The following is a 19,857-nucleotide window of genomic DNA, read 5'->3' as shown; positions in this document are numbered from 1 at the left end:
TGGAGAATGGATGGGGAAGGGGGCAGGGGGGCAGGACCCCCAGAGTGGGGGTGAGCGTACCGTAACAGCAGCCCCAGGCAGCAGCAGTGATGGCGTTCCCAGGCCCAGCCCCCACAAGACATGAGCAGACCCCAGGGAAATGTCCTGCTTGTCCCAGGCATGAGGTGGGCTGGAAGGACACTGCTGCCTCCGGCTTTCCCCCTGCGGCCCCCTCACACACATGTACATACCCACGTGCACATAGACACACGTGCACATATGCACTCACATCCCTATGTGGGCACGTGGTGCACACGTGCATTTATGCACACATGCAAGCATGAATTCATGCGTGCGCACATGCGCACACACTCCTGTATGTGCAAAAACGTGCGTATGCATGCACACGCCTACACACGCAGAGCAAGGCAGGGGCGGGGATGCTGGTGCTGGGGGGGGTCACGCTGCATGCTGGCAGTCAAGAGCTGAGAGCCGCTTTCCAGGCCCTGGGGGAACAAGCCGGGCCCTGGGCTCCTGAGGGATGGCAGCAGCCCCAGAGCAGAAGCTGTGTGCTGCAGGAGTGTTCGTGGGGAGCACCTCCATGGCCAAGTGCAATGCACACCGGCCCTGGGGCAGATCCCCTCACCCAGGGTGGGTGTCCGTGGCTGATGCTTTGGAGTCTCTACCCCACAGGAGGTGCTGCCCCACCAGTATCCAGGGGCCCCCCATCCGTGCACGTGACCCCACGCGTGGACACGAAGGGCGTGGGGGGCACGGCCGAGTTCACCTGCACCATCACTGGGGACCCGCAGGCGCAGATCGAGTGGTTCAAGGAGGACGGGGAGCTGCCGGCCAGCCACAGCGTGACGAACGGGGTGCTACGGTAAGGAGCTGCAAGACTGCTGCCTCGGGGTGGGATGTCCCGTGGGCTTGTGTTCATGACGGGGGCTGGCAGAGGCTTGGCAGGGGCACTGAGCAATGGGGGGTCACCACTCTTTGCAACGCCAGTGATCTGGCAGCGTGGCATGGCCATGGGGTGAAGGGCCGGCAGCTAGGTGCACAGGACCCAGCCCGTTCCCTTGCTGTTTCTCTGCAGGATCCCGAATTTGGACCGCAGTTGCCAGGGTGTGTACACCTGCCGGGCCACCAGCCCCTCCGGGGAGGCCCAACACAGTGCCAAGCTGGTGATCCAGGGTAAGTGGGGGCCCGGGCCCGGCCCCAGGAGGCTGACCCTGCTCCCTGGGGCCGCGTGGAGATTCGGCCGCCCGCTCACCGCTCTGCCTTCTCCCCCGCAGCGCTGCCCAAGGTGATGATCAACATCCGCACCTTGGTGCAGACGGTGCTGATGGGCAGCGCGGTGGAGTTCGAGTGCCTGGCCATTGGGGACCCCAAGCCACACGTCACCTGGAGCAAGGTGGGCGGCCGCCTGCGCCCCGACATCGCCGTCAGTGGCGGGACGGTGAAGATCGAGCGGGTGGAGCAGTCGGACGCAGGGCAGTACCGCTGCACTGCCACCAACGACGTGGGCACCGTGCAGTCTCACGTCATCCTCCACGTCCAGTGTAAGCAGAGAGGCCCTGGTGATGTGGTGAGGGGGGTGCACGGTTGCTCGCCCCACAAGGCCTGAAGAGCGCCATTCCCTCCCTGCAGCTGTCCCCCAGATTGCCGCCCAGCCGGAGATGAAGGAGGTGGCCGTGGGGTCCACAGTCGTGTTCCCCTGCCTGGCTACTGGCTTCCCCATCCCAGATATCAAGTGGACCAAGGTAAGTGCACAACCTCCCAGAGAAGGTGCCAGCAAGGTTTGTCCCCAGGCCAGATGGCACGGGCTGGGCACAGGGGCAGCGGGGTAGGGGAGAGATGGAGGGTAGAAGGAGTTGGGTTTGTAGAGACACGGTGGCAGCCTTCGCCTTGTCCGCGGGGACCGCGGTCAGTCATTCTGGGGTGGTGACAATGTCCTGCTCCGGTGTTGGGTTTCAGCTGCAGGGAGACCTCCCCAAAGGCGTCCGGCTGGAGAGCAATATCTTGACCATCCCCTCCGTCAAGCCGGAAGACGCGGGGGTCTACATCTGCTCGGCCTCCAACCGGCAGGGGAAGGTGACGGCCATCTCCATGCTCAAGGTCCAAGGTGAGCGCACTGGGGCGATGCGTGAGCCCCTGGAGCCGACTGGGACACGGCCCTCGCCCCCTCCTCCGCACCCCTCCCCAGCCGTGCTCCCACACACGCAATGGATACCGCCCTCCCAGCCAAGGGCAGCAAGGTCGCTGCCAAGCCGGCTGAGGCCCGTGGGGTGCAGCCAAGGGAGCTACTCTAGGAGGTGCTCAGGACCCAGCGTGGTGCTGGCAGCTATGGCCGTGCTCTCCCCTCCCCGCCGGCTGCAGCATGGCTGTTCCCGGGGAACTGCTCGCAGCCGGGTCCGTCTCCATCCTGCCCCTGCTAGTGCAGTCGTGGCCAGGCCAGCGCGTTGGTCTGCGTGGCAGGGGCAGGGGCAGGGGCAGGGGAGGTCGGCATGGAAGTAACCTCGTGGTCCCCGGGCACAGAGCGGCCCCGTGCAACGGGGCCCCAAACCCGACGGGCACCAGCCCTAGCTGCAGCTCACTGTCTCTCCCCAATTGCAGAGCGGGTGGTGCCCTACTTCACGCAGAGCCCCCAGTCCTACCTGCCCCTGCCCACCATCAAGGACGCCTACAAGAAGTTTGAGATCCAAATCACCTTCCGGCCGGACATCGCCGATGGTAAGCGGAGACCCTCTGCCCAGCACGGATCCAGGCCACCAGCCTGTGCCCCAGGAGGGAGGGAGAGACCCCGGCTCCTCTGAGCCCCCATCTCACAAGCTCCCCCCGCCCGTGGCAGCGTCCCCTCTCAGAGGCAGGCGGATCGAGCCCGTGTTTCTCACTCACCCATTCTGATTTTCCTCCTTTCTCTCCGTCTTGGCCCCCCGCTCTGTCTCTCTCCACCTGTCTGTCCTTCTCCATCTGTTCTGTCCATACCCCTCTCCCCTCCAGCTCTCATTCTGTACTCAGGTAAGCTCTGCCTGCCGCCTCTTCCCCGCTGCCCGGGGGCCTGGCTTGGGGAGGGGTGTGCCCACGCCCCATGCACCCCATGGGGTCATGTTAAATCCACCAGCCCAGCCCAGACTAACCGAGTGCCCAGGACCAGCGAGGCCTCAGCACGGGCCAGGATGCCTGTGTGCCTAACTCCTTGCAGCTGGGGCCATCCCTGTCTTGCTGTGCTTAACCTCCGTCCGGCGATGTCACGGGCAGTGACATCACACCGAGGCACGGGGTGCCCGGGCCGTGCCGTCGGGCTGCTGGCCTGGGGGTCGCCTCCTAATCAGCAGTGGGGCTGGGTCTGCTTGGGGAGACCTGGCTGAGTGTGGTGTGTGTCTGCCTGCGCTGGTAGAAGATAAAAGCCTACTACTGCTGCACGGGTGGAGCAGCTCCTCTGGCCCCAGCTGCAGAGACCCCTGCGTGGGTCCCAGGCTGGCCCAGGAGCCTCTGCTAGCTGGTCCCACGAGCCAGGGCTCCTGCAGGTCCCCGGGACCAGGGTGCTTCTAGCTGCCACCTGCCCCCAGGCCCCGTGCCTGGCCGTGGCACTGCCGCCACGCTCACCCCTCTGCTCTTGCAGGGATGCTGCTGTACAATGGGCAGAAGAAGAGCACCGGTGCCGACTTCGTGTCCTTCGGCCTGGTGGGCGGCCGGCCAGAATTCAGGTGAGACCTGGCCGTGTCCCCACACCACGGGCAAGGTCTGGGCCCGGGGAGCCCCCCAACCAGCACGAGGCCTCTCCAAACCCTGCTTCCTGGTGCTGTCTGGGGGGTCCCGGTGCACGCAGGGCTGGGCTCCGAGCGTGGGGGCGAGGCGATGGAGGGAGAACATCCCCGCTGCCCTCCGCAGCTCTGACAGGCTTGAAATTGCAGGTTCGATGCCGGCTCGGGCATGGCCACGATCCGGCACCCGACGCCGATCCGGCTGGGGGAGTTCCACACGGTGCGGCTGTACCGCAACCTCACCCAGGGCTCCCTCGTGCTGGACGACCACCCACCCGTCAACGGCACCTCGCAGGTGAGCAGGGGGCCTGGCACTGCCCCAAGACGCCCAGCAGGCCTGGAGCCGAGCCCTGCAGGGAAGCAGGGACCCAGGGGCGGGCTGGCATTGTTGCTGCAACTCGAGTGGGACGTGGAGGGTCCTCAGGCCACCGCCCTGACCCTCTTTGTGCATGCAGGGCAAGTTCCAGGGGCTGGATCTGAACGAGGAGCTGTACCTGGGCGGGTATCCCAGCTACGCCGCCATCGCCAAGACCGGCCTCAGCAGCGGTTTCATCGGTGAGCATTCCCCGTGCAGCCCAGCCCTGGTGCCCACATGCTAGGGCCCAGCCGAGCCTGTGTGTGCCTGCATGCGTGTGAGGGCAGCATGTCTCTGGGAGAGGTTGTGCATTGCCCTGCCCAGCACCGCTCGCATGTTCATGGCCCCCGCGCTCCCTGCCCCGCTACCTGCATGCATTTGGGGTGCTCCCGGGCCTCTCACCAGCCCCGTTTGCCCTCATCGCAGGCTGCGTGCGCCAGCTGCTGATCCAGGGCGAAGAGGTGATCTTCAAGGACCTGGACCTGCCAGCTCACGGTGTCGCCAGCTGCCCCACCTGCAAGGACCAGCCATGCCAGGTAACATGCGCCGGCACGGGGGCGGTGGGGGCTGTGCCCCCCAGACAGACCCTCTAACCCTCTGCTCGGCCCTTCCCAGAACGGCGGTGTCTGCAGGGACTCGGAGAGCAGCAGCTACGTCTGCCACTGCCCGCAGGGCTTCACTGGCAGCAACTGCGAGCACTCGCAGGCCCTGCACTGCCACCCAGGTACCCCCACCGGGCGACCCCTGCTCCACCGCTGTACCGAGCCCTGCCGGGGGGCCAGGTCTCCGGCCTAGGCTTGGGGCTGGGTGGAGAATTGCCTCCACCCTGGGCTGCAGGATCCCCTCCCATGGGACAGCCCAAAGTCAACCCCACGCCCAGAGCAGCAGCTTGATAATAAATGGCACCGTCTCCCCCCGCAGAGGCCTGCGGACCGGACGCCACCTGCATTAACCGAGCGGATGGGCAGGGCTACACCTGCCGCTGCCACCTGGGCAAGACAGGCGAGAAGTGCATGGAAGGTGAGTGCAGGGCCGGTGCGGGCAGCCGGGGCGGAGCGGGGCCGCTCAGGTAACCACCCTCCTTCCCCGTGCCCACAGGGGTCATGGTGACCACCCCCTTCTTCAACGGGCGCGACGCCTTCATCTCGTACCCGCCCCTCACCAACATCCACTACGAGCTGCGGGTGGATGCCGAGTTCAAGCCACTGTCGCCCGACGGCCTCATCTTCTTCAGCGCGGGCAAGGGCGGCCCCGTGGAAGACTTCGTCTCGCTTGCCATGGCTGCCGGGCACCTGCAGTTTCTCTACGAGCTGGGCTCAGGTAGGGCGCAGCCTGCACAGCCGGGACGGTGCATGCCAGCCAACAAGAGCTTCGCGCCCCAGATGCCCAGACCCAGCGTGCCCATCGCACCTGCTGTCTGGAGCAGGGAATGCTCTGTAGCTCGGTACCACCCTCATAAAAACTGCCCCAGATGGGTCAGACCCCAGGTCCGTGAGGTCCAGTGTCCTGCGGCAGATGGGGGCAGAAGGCAGAGGGAGCTAGCCCTCCATGCCCTCTGGCATGGATCCGGCTCCATTTCTCCCTGGCACACAGTGCCCCTGGATGCCCGCTCACAGGTCTCTCCTTGGTGCCCTGGCTGCTGTGGCCACAGTGCAGGGAGCTGACCGGGCACAGCACATGGCCCTGAGCGTGCCAGCTGCCGTGAGGGGTGCCAGGGCTCAGGCAGGCCTGAGCCGGGCACGTCTCCCCCTGCACTCTCTCTCGTAGGCATGGCCGTGCTGCAGAGCACGGAGCCCCTCGCCCTGGGCCGCTGGCACCGGGTCTCGGCAGAGCGCAGCAGTAAGGACGGCACCCTCGTGGTGGACAGCGGCCGGCCGGTGAAGCGGTCATCACCGGGCAAGAGCCAAGGCCTCAACCTGCGCACGCCCATGTTCCTGGGTGGGGTGGACCCGTCTGTGGTGCTGCCTGTGGCCGCCAATGTCAGCGCCCACTTCCACGGCTGCGTGGGCGAGGTGAGGCTGGCCCCTGCCCTCCGAGGGACAGGCACTCTGCGGGGACAGTGAGGGCCCCAGACTCTTGGGTTCGGCCCCCGGCTCTGGGAGGGGAGTGGGGTGACTGTGGGGAGCACAGACTCCCGGGTTCCACTTCCAGCGTGGACGTGGGCATTTGGTGCCCGATGGGGCAGGTCCCTCTCCTCCCGGCTGGGGCTGGGAGCCTGGTACGTGGGTTCTTGCCCCAGTCCTGGGCCCTGGCCCCGGACAGGCCAAGGGACTCGCGGTCTGTCTGGCTGAGGCCCAGGTGTGGGTGACGTGGCACCCCTGCCCCACAGGTGTCCATCAACGGGAAGAGGGTGGACATCTCGTACAGCTTCCAGGAGAGCCGGAGCGTGGCGCAGTGCTACGACAGCTCGCCCTGCGACCGCCGGCCCTGTCTGCACGGTGCCAAGTGCCTGCCCACCGGCGAGTACGAGTTCCAGTGCCTGTGCCAGGACGGCTTTCACGGTGAGCATGGGACCCGGGTGCGCGCGGCAGGCTGTGCCGGCATCACCAGAGCAGCTTGGGGCCCTCCTGGCTGCGGGGGCTGGGTTGGGGCCCCCCTTGTAGACCACTGCTCTGAGACCTGGTCAGGGTGCGACTGCCCCATGGCAGGGGCTTGGTGCCAGGAGGGCTGGATGCAACCCAGGCTGGGGGCGTGCTGCAGAGGCAGTGTGTACCTAAGCGTGTGCCTGTGCGTGTGTGTGTGTGTGTGTGCACGTTATGTGTATGTGTGCATGCATCTGTATGTGCCTGTGCGTGCATGTATGTACGTATGTGTGCATGCCTGTATGCATATATTTGTGCGTGGGTGTGTGCTTGCCTGTATGCATAGACTTGTGCGTATGTGGGTCGGGGGGGTGCATGTATGTATGTGTCCGTATACACACATTTGTGTGTGTGCGCGCATGGGTGTGCATGCATGTATGCATATTTTGTTCATACATGTATGTGTGTGGGTGTGTCTGTGCGCATGTGCCTGTGTGTGTGCATGTGTGTGTCTGTGTGCATACACTTGTGCATACGTGTATGCATGCGTGTCCAGGTGTGCATGTGCCTATATGTGTGTGCACGTGTGGTTTGTGCATATACCTGTGCGTGCGTGTACATCTGCCCACATGTTTCGCGAGCCGGCGCAGTGGCCCGGGGCTCAGCCAGCCTCTCCTCACAGGTGACCGCTGCGAGCTGGCCGACGACCCGTGCCTGCTGGGCAACCCCTGCCTGAACGGTGGGACGTGCAAGGCAAGCCGGTGCCTATGCCCAGCTGGCTTCGTGGGGACGTACTGCGAGCAGAGTAGGTGCCAGGGCACAAGGGCTGTGGGCAGTGAGGTGGGGGGCAGTGCCCGTGGGTGTTCGCTGGGGCGGATTCAGCCCCAGAGGACTGCAGGAGCTGGAGTAGGTGGGAGAGGGTGTCTGGGGCGTTGGGTGCAGTAGGCACCTGGGTAGGGACTGTCAGGGGAGGTGTGGCTGAGGGGACCATGTCTTACAGGCTGGGGCTGGGGGGCGGCCTGTCAGCTAGCAGTGAGCCCCATGAGGAAGGGCACCCGCAGGCAAGGGCCCCTGCTCCGCCACCCCACACTGTGCCCACGGGCCCCCCCAGGATGGCCCACACCACCCCTAACACACGTCTCCATCTCTTGCCCATGCAGGCCTGGCGCTGCAGAAGCTGGACCGGGAGTGGCTCCCCGAGGGCAGTGGGGGCAACGGTACAGTACCCGCTTTCCCATGGCACAGAGCCTGGCCTCCCCCTTCTCTGAGCCCCATGGTCAAGCTCCTGGAGCCAGCATCCTGCGGATCCCACCCACGTGCCTGGCCCCAGCAGCAGCAGCCCCCATCCCACTCCCCTGGATTCCCCTGGCCTGCCATCCCACACCTACTGCTGTGCCCTCCCACGCCACCTGCCCTGTACCCCCTGACCGCCTCCTCTCCTCCTGCAGATGCCCCGGGCCAATATGGAGCCTATTTCTATGATGGCGGCTACCTTGCGCTTCCCAGACACCTGTTCCCCAGGAGGTGAGTGGGCACCAGGAGCCTGGGGAGGAGGAGAGGTGCTCACTGCATTGCAGTCTGGCTTCCTTGGCCAGCCACGACGGGCGCGGGTGCAGGAAGGGTTCCCCCCGTGCAGTGAGCAGAGGCCAGGGAGCCCTAGGCAGAGCCAGGCTGCGGGGTCCCAGCCCAGGAGCGGGTGGCATCTGGGGAGGGTGAGGCTCTCTGCAGCAGGCGTGGCGAGCACGGCTCTGGGGCCTGGGGTCTGTCCCACACCGGCAACATCTAATCGCAGCCTTGTCTCGTTGCAGCCGCCCCGAGGCACCGGAGACCATCGAGCTGGAAGTGCGCACCACCTCTCCCAATGGCGTGGTCCTCTGGCAGGGTGTGGTGAGTCCATGATGGCCTGAGCCAGGGCAGGCTCAGTGCCATGTGCTGGTGCTGGGAGCCAGCACCCTCTGCAGCGGGGCCGAGACAGGAGCCAGAAAGGCTTGGCCTGCCCCAGCAGCCGGGACTGGCTTTGCTGGCACAAGGGAGCTGAGGGAGAGCTGGGCATGAGTCTGGCATTAGGAGCCAGCGAGCAGGGGGGGCAAGGCGGGTTGGTGGATGCAGGCAAGGACTTCCCTGCTAAAACAGGGCTCTCAGGGGTGCAGAGCTGGCTTCAGAGGGGCTTAGGGGGTGAGGGTACTGCTTGCCTGGAGCCCGGCTGGCACAGAAAAGCAGCAGCATCGTGCACGTGGAGCAGGCTATTGGTGTCTGCCGCAGCAAGGCTGGGCCGTGAGCAGGGCCCCTGCACACATGGGACTGCCTGCGCGGGCTGCTCCCTCCCGCATTGCATGGCCAGGCTGGGGTGGGAGAGCTGCCACGTGTCCCACTGGCCTCTGCCTGCATGAAGCCTACCTCCGCTGCCTGGCTCTGGCCTGGGACCTGGACTAACATGCCCCCCGCGCCGCTCCGTCCTCCCCACTCCAGCTTTGATGCTGTGGCTGCATAACTGCCCTGTGCCCGTTTCTTCTCCAGGTAGCCGGGGAGCCTGCTTTCGACCTGCATGCTACTAATGAGGTATTTACCGAGCCGTGCCAGGCCGGCTGGCTCAGGCTGCAGGCAAGGGGCAGCACAGGACTGCTCCTGGGACCATGCCACGTGCCACTGTCCCGGCACGGTGCCCCACTCCTCTCTCAGCCCCCAGACCAGATGCCACAAGCACATCCAGCACCTGCTGCTGGCTGAGGGTGGCTCCTCTGCATGGAGGCGGCCCCGAGGTCGCTCCTTCCCATGCGCGCTCATGGGATCCGCTCCTGCATGCATGTGTGCATACACACGCACGTGCTCTGAGCCTGACTGTCATGGACACGTGGGGGGGAGGCGGCACCAGGCCAGGGTCAGACCAATCTCAGCATGCTTCTCTCACTGGCAGGAGGAAGGGGAGAGCGGCAAAGCCAAGGACTTCATCAGCCTCGGCCTCAAAAACGGGCACCTGGTGTTCAGGTGAGCAGTGCCCTGACCTCCACTCTGTGCCCATCTCCAGGGACCCACTCAGGCCCCAGCCCCCGAGGCTACCCCAGCAAAGCCCCCAGCTTCACTCCCTATCCTGGCTCCCCTCCGCCCTGGCTCTGGGCAGGGGCAGCCCCATGGGCCACACTAACCCTCCCGGTGTCTCCCTGCAGCTACCAGCTGGGTAGCGGTGAGGCCAACATCATCTCTGATGACCCCATCAATGATGGCGAGTGGCACAAAGTGACGGCTGTGCGGTAAGGGACTGGCACGGGGCTCAGGCCACCGGGATGTGCCAGGAGCTGGGTGCCAAGAGAGCTTGGTGCCAGGCCTCAGCTGCCTGGCACAGGGTCAGGGGAAGGCACCACCTCTTCCCCCCCTTTGCCCAGGGTCTCAGGGCTCCCCTTTCCCCCCCTTGCAGGGAAGGGCGGCAGGGCTTGCTGCAGGTGGACGGAGAGGAGCCGGTGGGCGGAGAGTCGCCCGGCAACAACATCATGGTGAACACCAAGGGCAACGTATACATCGGTGAGGCCGGAGCGGCTGCATGGGGAGCAGGGCACACAACACCTGTTTGTGTGCATGTGCATGTGTATGTGTACATATTTGTGTGCTTGTGTGTGTGTCTGTGCATGTGCCTTTGTGTGAGTGTGTGTGTGCGTGTATGTATGTGGGTGCCTATGTATGCATTTGTAAGTGTGTGCATGAGCGTTTGCGTGAGCGTGTGTACATAGATTCATAGATTGTAGAGTCGGAAGGGACCCAATGGATCATCGTGTGTAGGCATGTGCGTATGCACACATTTGTGTATGTACATGCATGTTTGCGTGAGCACATGTGCTTGTGTTTGTGTGAGAGTGTATGCTTGTGCCTGTGCATGTGTGAGTGCGTGTCCCTATCCCTTCCCCTCTGGGTGCCTCAGTTTCCCCCCCTGTGCCCAGCCCTGCGGGCTGACTGACCCATTGCCCGCAGGAGGTGCTCCGGCCGTGCAGACTCTCACCATGGGCAAGTTCACCTCGGGCATCACGGGCTGCATCAAGAACCTGGTGCTGATGAACGAGAGGCCGGGCCAGCAGCCGCCGCAGCCCATCGACTTGCAGCACCACGTGGAGGCCGGCACCAACACCCGGGAGTGCCCCTCGTAGGCCCGGCCTGCCACTCCCCGGGCCACGGCCCCCCACAGACGTCTGTTCTTGTTATTTTGATGCTGATGAATTTTTTTTGTAAAGAAACAAAGAGGAAAATGGTGCTTTGCTGCTACCAAAAAAAAAAAAAAACCAAATCCCCAGCAGGGGAGGGGGCCGCGTTCGTCACCGCCGCCCTCGAGCGCCCGGTGTCCCAGACGCACTGGGCCCCGCAGAGCCTCCGGCCACCGACTTGGCCACGGCTGGGCCCCATGGATGGAGAAGCCTCCCCCTGCCCCCTCTTGCTCTGTGGCACGCAGGAGGGAGCGGGGCCAGCTGGCTTTGCTGCATGCCGTCACCGGGCTGCCACAGGAGTGTGACGGGACCCCCTGAACTGTCCAGTGTCAGGAGACGAAGGCCAAATCCTGGCAACTTGGACAGCTCCACGTCAACCTGGGGCAGGGGCAGCAGGCAGGAAAGGAGGCTTCTGCAGCGCACCCCTCCCGGGGGCACAGGCGCTGGGCAGAGACATCCGACATCCCTCGGCCCCACTCCGGCCAGCGCAGCCCAAAGACACGCCAGGCTCAGGGCACTGCACACTCACCTTCGTGCCTTCCTCGATCCAGGACAATCCCCACCACTCCTCCCCGGGGCCTCCTCTGGCTCCGGCCGCCTCCAGACCTCCCCTTCGCTCGGAAGCGTGTGGCGCGGGCTCAGCCTCCCAGCACAGCCCGGGCCCGGGAACCTCATGCCCCCGGAAGGCTCCTTCGTGCCTCCAAGTGACTTGCAATGATGAGACATGGCCCAGCCGACGAAGCAGTGGGGAGACCCTGGCCCCTGGGCAGAAGAGATGTGATGCGGGGGGACCTGGAGACCAGACGCCAGCAACACAGCCTCAGCTTTGGGGTGCGCCAAGGGGCCGGGAAGGTGCTGGCCTCCCGCCCGTGTGAGCCGAGCCGTGCCTGGCACAAACGGCCCCGCGGGGATTGGGGGCTGGGGGCCCGCTCTGCTCAGGTCGCGCCCGGCCATGCTGTCTCGTTGGCTTCCTATTAAACGACAAGTAACAACCGAGCGTCGTCTCGCAGACCTGCACCGCCTCTGCTTCCACCATCAGCATTGGAGGCACCGGGACGGGGGACTGACTTTTCTGCCCCAGGTGTCGGTCTCATAGCTCCCACCCCCAGCTTTGGGGTTGCCCAGCACCCCGCCCCCCGGAGTGCCCATCCCGTGGGCTCCTTGCACCCTGGCCCAGCTGGGGGCATCCAGCTAGGAGACGAGCCCCCCGCGCCGCTTGCCCTTCAGCCCTTGCCCCGGTGCTGGCTGGGACCCTGTGGGGGTGCGGAGCTACCACTACTCCTCAGGACCTCGCCCCTCCCTGGTGCTGCGTGACCCGGTCCAGGGGCCGCTCTGCCCCCAGGGCACGAGGCGAGGGTGCCCTGCTTGGCTGCCTTGGGACCCCCCAGGCTTGGCCGAACGACTCGCGGACGCTGTCCCTGCCCCGGCATGCTGGAAACGTGGCTGCTGGGTGCCGGCTTCCCTGCTGCACCGCGGGGTCTGCTTTGCAAACACACTTTGGACACAGCTGCTTTATTCACCACAGGCGCCCAGCCCTGGTCATGTCCCCCCTGCTGGCCAAGGATCCTGCATGCTGGGGGAGACCGTCCTGGGTGGGGTCCAGCTCCCTCCTTCCCCAGGGCCCTGTGGCAGGAGGCAGCTCGCCCGAGACCCCACACTGGAGCCCCTCACTGGCGCCTCAGCCCTGCCAGCCCGGTGGTACAGTGGCCGGGGGGCAGTGTGGGATGGAGCAGGGAACCACGGGCTCCGGGAGTGTGATGGGAAGAGAGCACGTGCCGGCCAGAGAGGGTGTGAGGGTGGCAAGCGCTGAGGGCAATGCCTGGTGTCCCCAGCCCCAGCAGGGCTCACGCCCCGCAGAGAGGGGCTGAAGGGCAGGGCCTGGCTGCAGAGGGGTCAGGCGGGCAGGTGGCGTGGGGCCACCTTGCCACGGCGGGCGCAGCTGCGCGGGCAGAGCTGGCAGGCGGCGCAGGCTGAGTTGCATCCGGGCAGGAAGCGGCAGGCGCCGAGTCTCCAGACGAGCCAGCCAGGGCTGCAGCAGCACCAGAGCAGGAGACCAGCACCCGCAGCAGCCCCCAGCAGCGCCGAGAGGGCCGGCAGAGCCAGCCGCCCACCTGCAGGGGAAGGGGGCACAGTCACCAGGAGGCCAGGGGTCTCCATCACCCCCAGCCCCAGGGAGCAGCCTCTGGGGCCTGGAGGAGATGGCTTGCAGAGAGAAAGGTGCCCACAGGCAGCCTTAGCAAGGGAAGGGGAGGAAAAAGCACCTTACAAGCCACAGCCTGACACTACGGCTCAATTGGGCCAGACCCAGAAGGAAGGAGGGAGCGCTGTGCAGGAAGCTCGGGGCTGGGTTTGCTTTGGTTTGGGTCTGTTTAACCTCAAGGTCTGGGGTTATTTAAAGGTGGGGGGGCATGAAGTGCTGCCTGGAGAAGGGCATTGTCCCAGAGGTGCCGGAGTGCATTTTGGGGCTGTGACCCAAGGAGGGCACCAGGGACCCAGTGCAGAGGAGTGGCACAGGCTGGACGTGACTGGAACAAGGAGCAACGGCCTCCAGTTGCAGCAATTTCAGGTTGGATATTAGGATGGGTAGTAAAGCACGGGAACAGTGAGATACCCAGAGAGGTGGTGGCATCTCCATCCTTGGAAGTTTTGGGGCTGGTCCTCCTTGGAGCAGGGGTTGGACTGGATGTGCCCTCCTGAGCTCCCTTCCCACCCTCATAGTCTATGCTTCTACAATTAGCTGCTGGCAGGAAAAACCATCTGCTGAGCACCTGCATGGGTGCTGGGGGCTCTGCAGACCTCTACCCCCTGCTCTGCACCCGTGCAGCCTGGCGCCGGGGGCAGGCTGCCCCCCATGAGAGGTACCTGCAGCAGCGTCCTCCTGGAGGTTGGTGTCCCGGGGTGGGGACTGGCTCTTCTCTGGCCTCCCGCAGCTGGAAGGGGAGCTGGCTGCCAGGGCCCCGGCAGTCTGGAGAGGTGCTGCGGTGGGGGCCGGACCTGGGGCGGGCAGAGGGAAAAAGGCCGGAGCTGCAGCCCTGGTTCACAGACCATGTGCCCTCGTGCCATGCTCACCCTCCCCTGGCTGAGCCAAGCCCTGCCCAGCATCAAGCCATTGCCTCGTCTCCCCGCCTTTAGCACGCCCACAGGATCAGGCCCACACTTCAGCCCCTGCACCCTCCCACAGTGCCCGCAGTCTGCACAGACCTTTGCAGCTGGCCGGGGGGCGGGCAGCCTGGTCGGAGCCGTCCCCGCAGTTGTCAACACCGGCGCTGTCGCACACCAGGCTCTGGGGGATGCACTTGCCATTGCGGCAGGGGAAATAGGGCTCCTGGCCGCACCCCGACATGTTGAAGCCTGCAACAGGCATGGCAGCAATGCACCCTGGCTGCCCTCGCCCGGGGCAGGACCCCACCTCCCATGGACACGTGAGGCTAGGAATGGGACCCAGGAGTCCTGACTGTTCTCCCCCACTACCTTTTCCCCCCAGCCAAAAGCACATCCGAGGCATCTCAACTTCCAGCTTTCTGCTCTAACTGCTGGGACTCGTTCCCCTCCCAAGCTTGGAGGTAGAGCCCGTGTGTCCTGGCACCCACCCCACAATAGACCCAGGTGTCCTGGCCTCCGCTCCCTCGTTCTAACCTGCTGGACCCTCTTGGCCGAGATGAGGACAGAGCCCAGGAGTCCTGACTTGCAGCCTAACTACTAGCCCATGCTGCTGGTGGGGAGCTCTGCCCAGACACAGCCGAGGCCCCTTACCCAGCCGGAAGGACGTGAAGTCGCCCACAAAGTCCACGCGTGGCTGCTGGCCCCGCGTCACCAGGCGCAGCGTCAGGAAGTTCCCGGTGGACAGGACAGGCCGAGGGATGCTCTTCCCGCACAGCGGGCGCCCCAGGGGCTCGGCCGCCCGTCCCCGGCCGTCGTAGAACTGCACGTAGGAGCCGGCATGGCAGGGGTCGGGTGGCTCCCGGTCGCCCCCCGGCGGGGTCTGCGGTGGCCTCGGGCTGCCCAGGGGTGGCAGGGTGGCGGTGGTGCTCGGTGCGGGGCCGCCAGGCAGGGGCAGGCGCAGAAGGCTGTACACCAGGAAGAACCGGAACTGGAACTGGACCTTGTCGCGGGGGGCCGCGGCCTGCATGACCAGGTGGCAATCGGTGCCCACGGCCACGAAGTAATAGCGCCGCGAGTCCCGGTGAGAGGTGACAATCATGCCGTGGTCCTGGAGCGTCTGGCCACAGAAATCCACCAGGCTCACTGTGGAGGAAGAGCCCGTGGGGATCACTATCCAGTGCTGGGTAGTCCAGACCCTGCACCTCCACTGGCCGGGCCCTGCCTTCTGGCTTTGGGCAGGAACAAAGATGGGAGTCACTTGCCTTTTATTTCCCCCCATCCAGGCCACTGCAACAGCCTCAGCACGGGAGCTGATGGACCAATGCCCCCCATGAGCTCCCCACTGTCACGCTCTCCCTGAGCCTTGGTTTCACTTGTATGCATTTGGGGACAGAGAAGGCACAAGCAGAAAAGCATGTGCCTAAAGCGAATCCTGAGCTGGAAAACCACAGCTGGCACACAGCGAGGCCGGTACATGTGACCACTGCCACCCATAGCTATGTTGTCTCCTCTTTGCCCATGTGAAGCATGCTACCTTTTAGTGCAGCAAAGCAGTAACTTCTCCGTTCAGCCCATATCCTATTCACCCCCTTTAGGCACCCGTATGAATGAAGGGTGCTGGAAAAATACCCAAAAGTACCCTCAACTTCCAGGAAGCTTCTGGTAGAAACAACCTACAGGTTTTGAACTCTGGCCCCGATGCGAGAGCAAAGGAAGGGTCCTGGAAAGCCCGCGGTACCTGTCTCGATGGATGAGACCTCCACCACCACAAAGCTGAACAGCACCAGCCACCCGGACAGCAGGCGCAGGCAGTGCCTCGGGCTGCTCTTCGCCATCGCTTTCCACCAGCGCAAATCCCAAAGTCCGGAGTGAGAGCAAGTCGCGCCGTCTGGGATGGCAACAGCTGGGAGACTGAGGAGCGCGGCGGCCTCCCGGCTTTCCGTGAGCAAACCAGGCTGGGGGCTCCTTTAGTGTGGTCTGCCATGGGAACAGAGGGGACAGCAAAAGGCAGCAGCCCTGGGTGTTGATTAAAGGGAAGAGGCCTTTTTTCCTCTCGCTGCTGTCTGGGCACAAGGACTCCCAGAGCTTGCCCTTTGTCCTTGCTTCATCCTGCTTTTTTACAGTCAGGATTTGTGTTAGGGGGTTGCCAAGGAAACTCCAGGAGTTTGATGGAAGAAGGGGTGTGGGGGGAAGGACAATGCAATGTGCTGCCCAGGACTTGCATCCACAAGGCTAAAAGGCTAGTGACAGCATCCCGGCACGGCCCAGATCCGTGCAGCGAGGAGGAGGTACGGAGGGCACAGCTGCAGGGCAGACAAGTGCCAGAGCTTTAACCAAGAGAGGCATGAGGCCAAGAGCTGTGAGCTCCAGGCCAACAGTGAGAGGTTTGGGTTTGACTGGGAACGGATGAAAACCACTCAGGTCCCCCATTCAGCAAGCGCCTAAGGCACCTGGGCAGCACACGCCAAAGCACCTGGCTGAATACAAAGCAGAGGAAGGGAAGTCAAGAAACACAAGGGGTTTGTGTCCATCGGAGTGGCTGCCGAGACGGGGGAGAGACCGCTTTGCAGCAAGCAGGCCATTTGCTGCTGTCACAGGTTTTGGCCCCTGCACATCTCTTAGCTGGGCTGCATTGGCAGAGCTGTTAAGGCATCTTGCCAAAGCTGCAGAGGCATGAGTTCAAGCCCTGCTCCAAAAGGGTGCCAGAGGCTTCCCCTATGGATGCAGGATGGAGAGGGAAAGGCAGCTGTGATGCCAGCCATGTGGGGTGCTGGCCAGAGAATGGAGCACGTCTTAACCGCCCTGGCCCAACAGGTTGTTCAGCCTGGGATGACCTTTCGGCATGACCATGTCTTTGCTGCCTCATCCCACTTTCCCCTCCTCTTCTCCCCCCTCCATTGCTCGGGCCCATTCACCTCTCTTCTTCCAGTAGCAGTCTGCATAATAATTAGGGCACAAATCCCTCACCGGAGGATGACTTTGAAATAGCCTGTGAGTGCTCCAGACTGCCCACGGCTGAGTTCAAGCTCCCCTGAATTGGGACGATGGTTTACTAGAAAACAGCATGCATATGCTAGCATGGACCCTGCACCTGATAGCCACCAGACACTTGGCTCCAGTCATTTCTTTCCAATCTTGAATGCAACAAGTTGCTGTCTCTGGGACATCTGAGCTGTGTGCCCAGCTGGCATAATGGAGAATGGTTTTTATCTCCAAACACCTACCAAAAAGAGCAAAGATCTGGGTTGTTTTAACTGGGGGGGCACCGACTTTAATTTGAAAAACAACATACCTCGGCACGGAAAAACCAATTTAAATCAATGTGTGTTAAAAACCCAAATGGTTAAAAGTGGGTAAACATGAAACGAGTGACCTGGTGGATCACACACCCAGTGCCTCACATGAGATGATAATGTCCCTGGGCTAAATAGCTTGAATTTTCTCTGCGTATTCCTTGCTAGTCATGTTTGGCTTTGGCTCAGCAGGTGACTAATACAGTCAGGCCTTCTAAGAATGACGTTTATGGATGCTACAGTTAATTTGCTGGCTTCCAGTTTTTGTTGAAATAAGCTTTCCAGGCTGACATCTTCTTTGGACAAGTAATTGCTTCTTTCTTGCAAATCCAGACTTGGCAGCTTGCCTTTACCACCTCTGTTGTAAAGGCATCTGGTTCCAGAGCCTGCTGTAATGGACAGGTTAAATAGCAATGCTTGCCTAGCGCTCGCTCTCTCAAACTCTCTCCAAGGAATGTGTTGTGAAGCCCTTTGCTTCCTGGGCCAGAAGCAAAAGCCCTGCCCTACCAACTTGGGCTAGACACCTGCATCTTTTCCTCAAACTCAGTCATTGCAAGACATTACCAACGTGTCACCCAGTGGAGTCTTCAGATTCAGCAAACTGAGCCAGTTCAAACTGCCCTGAGATCCACTTCGATGATCTATGACAATTAACCGCAGAGCAGCACCAGAAAAGACCATTTTTAATGGGTAATTTTTATTTATTATGGCCTAATGCAGCTCTCTGAAGTCTTCTTGCAGAATGTGTCTAAGAAATAAATAACCAAACTGAAGGCAATTTTTTAAAAATATGGATCAATATCAGGGTGACTAAAAAGACGCCGCATTGCTGTGTGCACACAATGCAGAATGAACAGCAAATCCCGATGCATGAAGGAGATCAGAAAGCTGTACACTTAAGACTTGAAACAGCGCACTGATTTTAACACGATGGAGATTTTGCACATCCGTAGCAAGCACACCTTAGTTTTAAAGCAGCCGCCCTGTACAGACTCGCGTATGGTGTTACAGTGCTGTCTGTATGCGAGTCAGATCATTCAACGGCAGTCCGAGATATGCTCATAAAACACATCACACTGAAGTCTCTGGTGCAAATACAAAGAAGCTTCCAACGTGAAATGTCAGCCAGGTCATCCCCAAGTAATATGGCAATATGTCACAGTCATCATCAAGCAGCTGCTGCTCGAAGCATGCGCCCAGCAGCAAATCATCACTGCTCTATGCTCGCTGCAGCTCAGCTGAAATCATAGAATCATAGATGTGGGGTCAGAAGGGACCTTGTAGATCTTCAAGTCCGACCCCCCGCCTGGGCAGGAGAAAAAACTGGGCTCAAATGACTCCAGCCAGGTAGGCATCAAGCCTCTTCTTAAAGACCCCCAGGGTAGGAACCAGCACCACTTCCCTTGGAAGTTGGTTCCAGATCCTAGCCGCCCGGACCGTGAAGTGGTTCTTACGGGTGTCTAATCTAAACCTCCTCTCCAACGACTTGTGGCCGTTATTCCTTGTTGCGCCAGGGCGGTGCCAGGGGAAACAAGGTCTCTCCCAAACCCTTCTGGTCCCCCCCTAGTGAGTTTATAGACGGTCACCACGTCCCCCCTCAGCCTTCTCTTGTGAAGGCTGAACAGGTTCAGGTCCCGCAGTCTCTCATTGTAGGATCTGCCCTGTTGTCCCCGGACCATGCGGGTGGCCTTCTCTGGACTCTCTCCGTGTCGTCCACATCGGACCCCAAGACACAGGGGTCTTTCGTACCAGCCGAAACTCACAAAGCGCCATGACACCGGCAAAATGTCCACCTGGCTTCTATCAGCTCAGCACATAACAGACAAACTTTGGCTCTACTTATGGAGGTGGGAACGGGAATTGACGTGTCCCAAGAGTTGTGTTTCGTCTAGAGTGCGCACATGTGGGTGTGTGTGCAAAAGACCTCACTGCCATTGCTCTCATTGCTTCATCCCCTGCTCGACTAGATACACCAACAGGCAGGCCAGCTTCAAGCCTGCCCGGGCGCACGGGGCATCCCGTGGCAGCAAGGCAGGTGCTGCCGTGTGGCAAGGGACCCACGCAACGGACCTTTGGTGGGACACAAGGCCTGCGGCTGCGGCTTTGCCATGGCCCTTGAGGCCACGCTTGTGTGGGGGACCATGGAGGGGCCATGACCCTTGGGACTGGTTCAGAGCCCCTCAAAGGCCTGCACTGGGGACTCTGCTAGGTCAGAGGTCAGAGATTTGCACTGAGGGCTCAGGTATTCCAGGGGTCAGAGGTCAAAGGTCTCCACTTAGGGCTCAGATATGCCAGAGGTCAGAGATTTGCACTGGGAGCTCTGCTATGCCAGGGGTCAGAGGTTTGCACTGGGAGGGGGCTCAGCTATGGCAGGGGTCAGAGGTCAGCATCAAGGCTCAGCTATGCCAGAGGGCACAAGGCAGACCCCCCACAAGAACACCCCCACATTAGCCCTCAGCAAGCCCCGCCCCCTCTGTCCCTTTATATAGGCGGTGGCCCCGCCCCTTCCCCTCCCGAGCGGGAGGAGGGAGGAGAGAGCTGCCTCGCTCGGCCCCGCCCCTCCGCCCTGCGTGGCGGCGCGCGATATGTACGTCACGCCCCGCGCCCCTCGGCGCGGCGCGTTGATGTCACGCGCCGACGGCGCCGCCCGCG

The 19,857-nt window shown here is 62.6% G+C and overlaps 2 protein-coding genes across 2 annotated transcripts in view; one reads left to right on the top strand and one right to left on the bottom strand.

Annotated features, from left to right (window-relative positions):
* The window catches only part of HSPG2 (heparan sulfate proteoglycan 2), a gene marked incomplete at its 5' end in the record, with an annotated part of 66,398 nt that extends 54,592 nt beyond the window's left edge, over nt 1-11,806 (top strand). Inside the window, 24 exons of the mRNA XM_019512014.1 lie at nt 673-862; nt 1,076-1,173; nt 1,275-1,541; nt 1,630-1,742; nt 1,957-2,104; nt 2,596-2,712; nt 3,605-3,689; nt 3,897-4,041; nt 4,202-4,301; nt 4,528-4,637; nt 4,717-4,825; nt 5,023-5,121; nt 5,200-5,421; nt 5,869-6,113; nt 6,431-6,602; nt 7,306-7,428; nt 7,784-7,840; nt 8,072-8,147; nt 8,432-8,510; nt 9,141-9,182; nt 9,538-9,608; nt 9,788-9,871; nt 10,036-10,139; nt 10,584-11,806. Coding sequence (XP_019367559.1) covers nt 673-862; nt 1,076-1,173; nt 1,275-1,541; nt 1,630-1,742; nt 1,957-2,104; nt 2,596-2,712; nt 3,605-3,689; nt 3,897-4,041; nt 4,202-4,301; nt 4,528-4,637; nt 4,717-4,825; nt 5,023-5,121; nt 5,200-5,421; nt 5,869-6,113; nt 6,431-6,602; nt 7,306-7,428; nt 7,784-7,840; nt 8,072-8,147; nt 8,432-8,510; nt 9,141-9,182; nt 9,538-9,608; nt 9,788-9,871; nt 10,036-10,139; nt 10,584-10,756 — 3,029 coding nt within the window. The remainder of the gene's footprint in view (nt 1-672; nt 863-1,075; nt 1,174-1,274; nt 1,542-1,629; nt 1,743-1,956; nt 2,105-2,595; nt 2,713-3,604; nt 3,690-3,896; nt 4,042-4,201; nt 4,302-4,527; nt 4,638-4,716; nt 4,826-5,022; nt 5,122-5,199; nt 5,422-5,868; nt 6,114-6,430; nt 6,603-7,305; nt 7,429-7,783; nt 7,841-8,071; nt 8,148-8,431; nt 8,511-9,140; nt 9,183-9,537; nt 9,609-9,787; nt 9,872-10,035; nt 10,140-10,583) is intronic.
* Nucleotides 11,807-12,232: 426 nt separating this feature from the next.
* Nucleotides 12,233-16,315, bottom strand: LDLRAD2 (low density lipoprotein receptor class A domain containing 2). Its single transcript, XM_019512055.1, has 5 exons — nt 15,651-16,315; nt 14,564-15,055; nt 14,012-14,161; nt 13,673-13,804; nt 12,233-12,921 (listed from the first exon to the last, which is right to left on the bottom strand). The coding sequence occupies exons 1-5, from the start codon at nt 15,745-15,747 to the stop codon at nt 12,704-12,706; spliced, it is 1,089 nt and encodes a 362-aa protein (XP_019367600.1). The 5' UTR covers nt 15,748-16,315; the 3' UTR covers nt 12,233-12,703.
* Nucleotides 16,316-19,857: the final 3,542 nt, after the last annotated feature.

The sequence above is a fragment of the Gavialis gangeticus genome, unplaced genomic scaffold (assembly GCF_001723915.1).
Source record: "Gavialis gangeticus isolate Ggan-Ray unplaced genomic scaffold, GavGan_comp1, whole genome shotgun sequence".
Classification (NCBI taxonomy): Eukaryota; Metazoa; Chordata; order Crocodylia; family Gavialidae; genus Gavialis; species Gavialis gangeticus.
Note: the sequence above shows the minus strand (reverse complement) of the source record. Positions and strands in the feature narration are given on the sequence as shown.

Excerpts from the sequence above, each read along its gene's own strand:
- LDLRAD2 (XM_019512055.1), bottom strand. The coding sequence starts at position 15,747 with ATGGCGAAGAGCAGCCCGAGGCACTGCCTGCGCCTGCTGTCCGGGTGG. Across the intron at positions 15,056-15,650 it reads GGTCTCATCCATCGAGACAG|TGAGCCTGGTGGATTTCTGT; the intron begins GTACCGCGGGCT and ends CTTCCTCCACAG. Across the intron at positions 12,922-13,672 it reads CCAGGAGGACGCTGCTGCAG|GTGGGCGGCTGGCTCTGCCG; the intron begins GTACCTCTCATG and ends CTTCCCCTGCAG.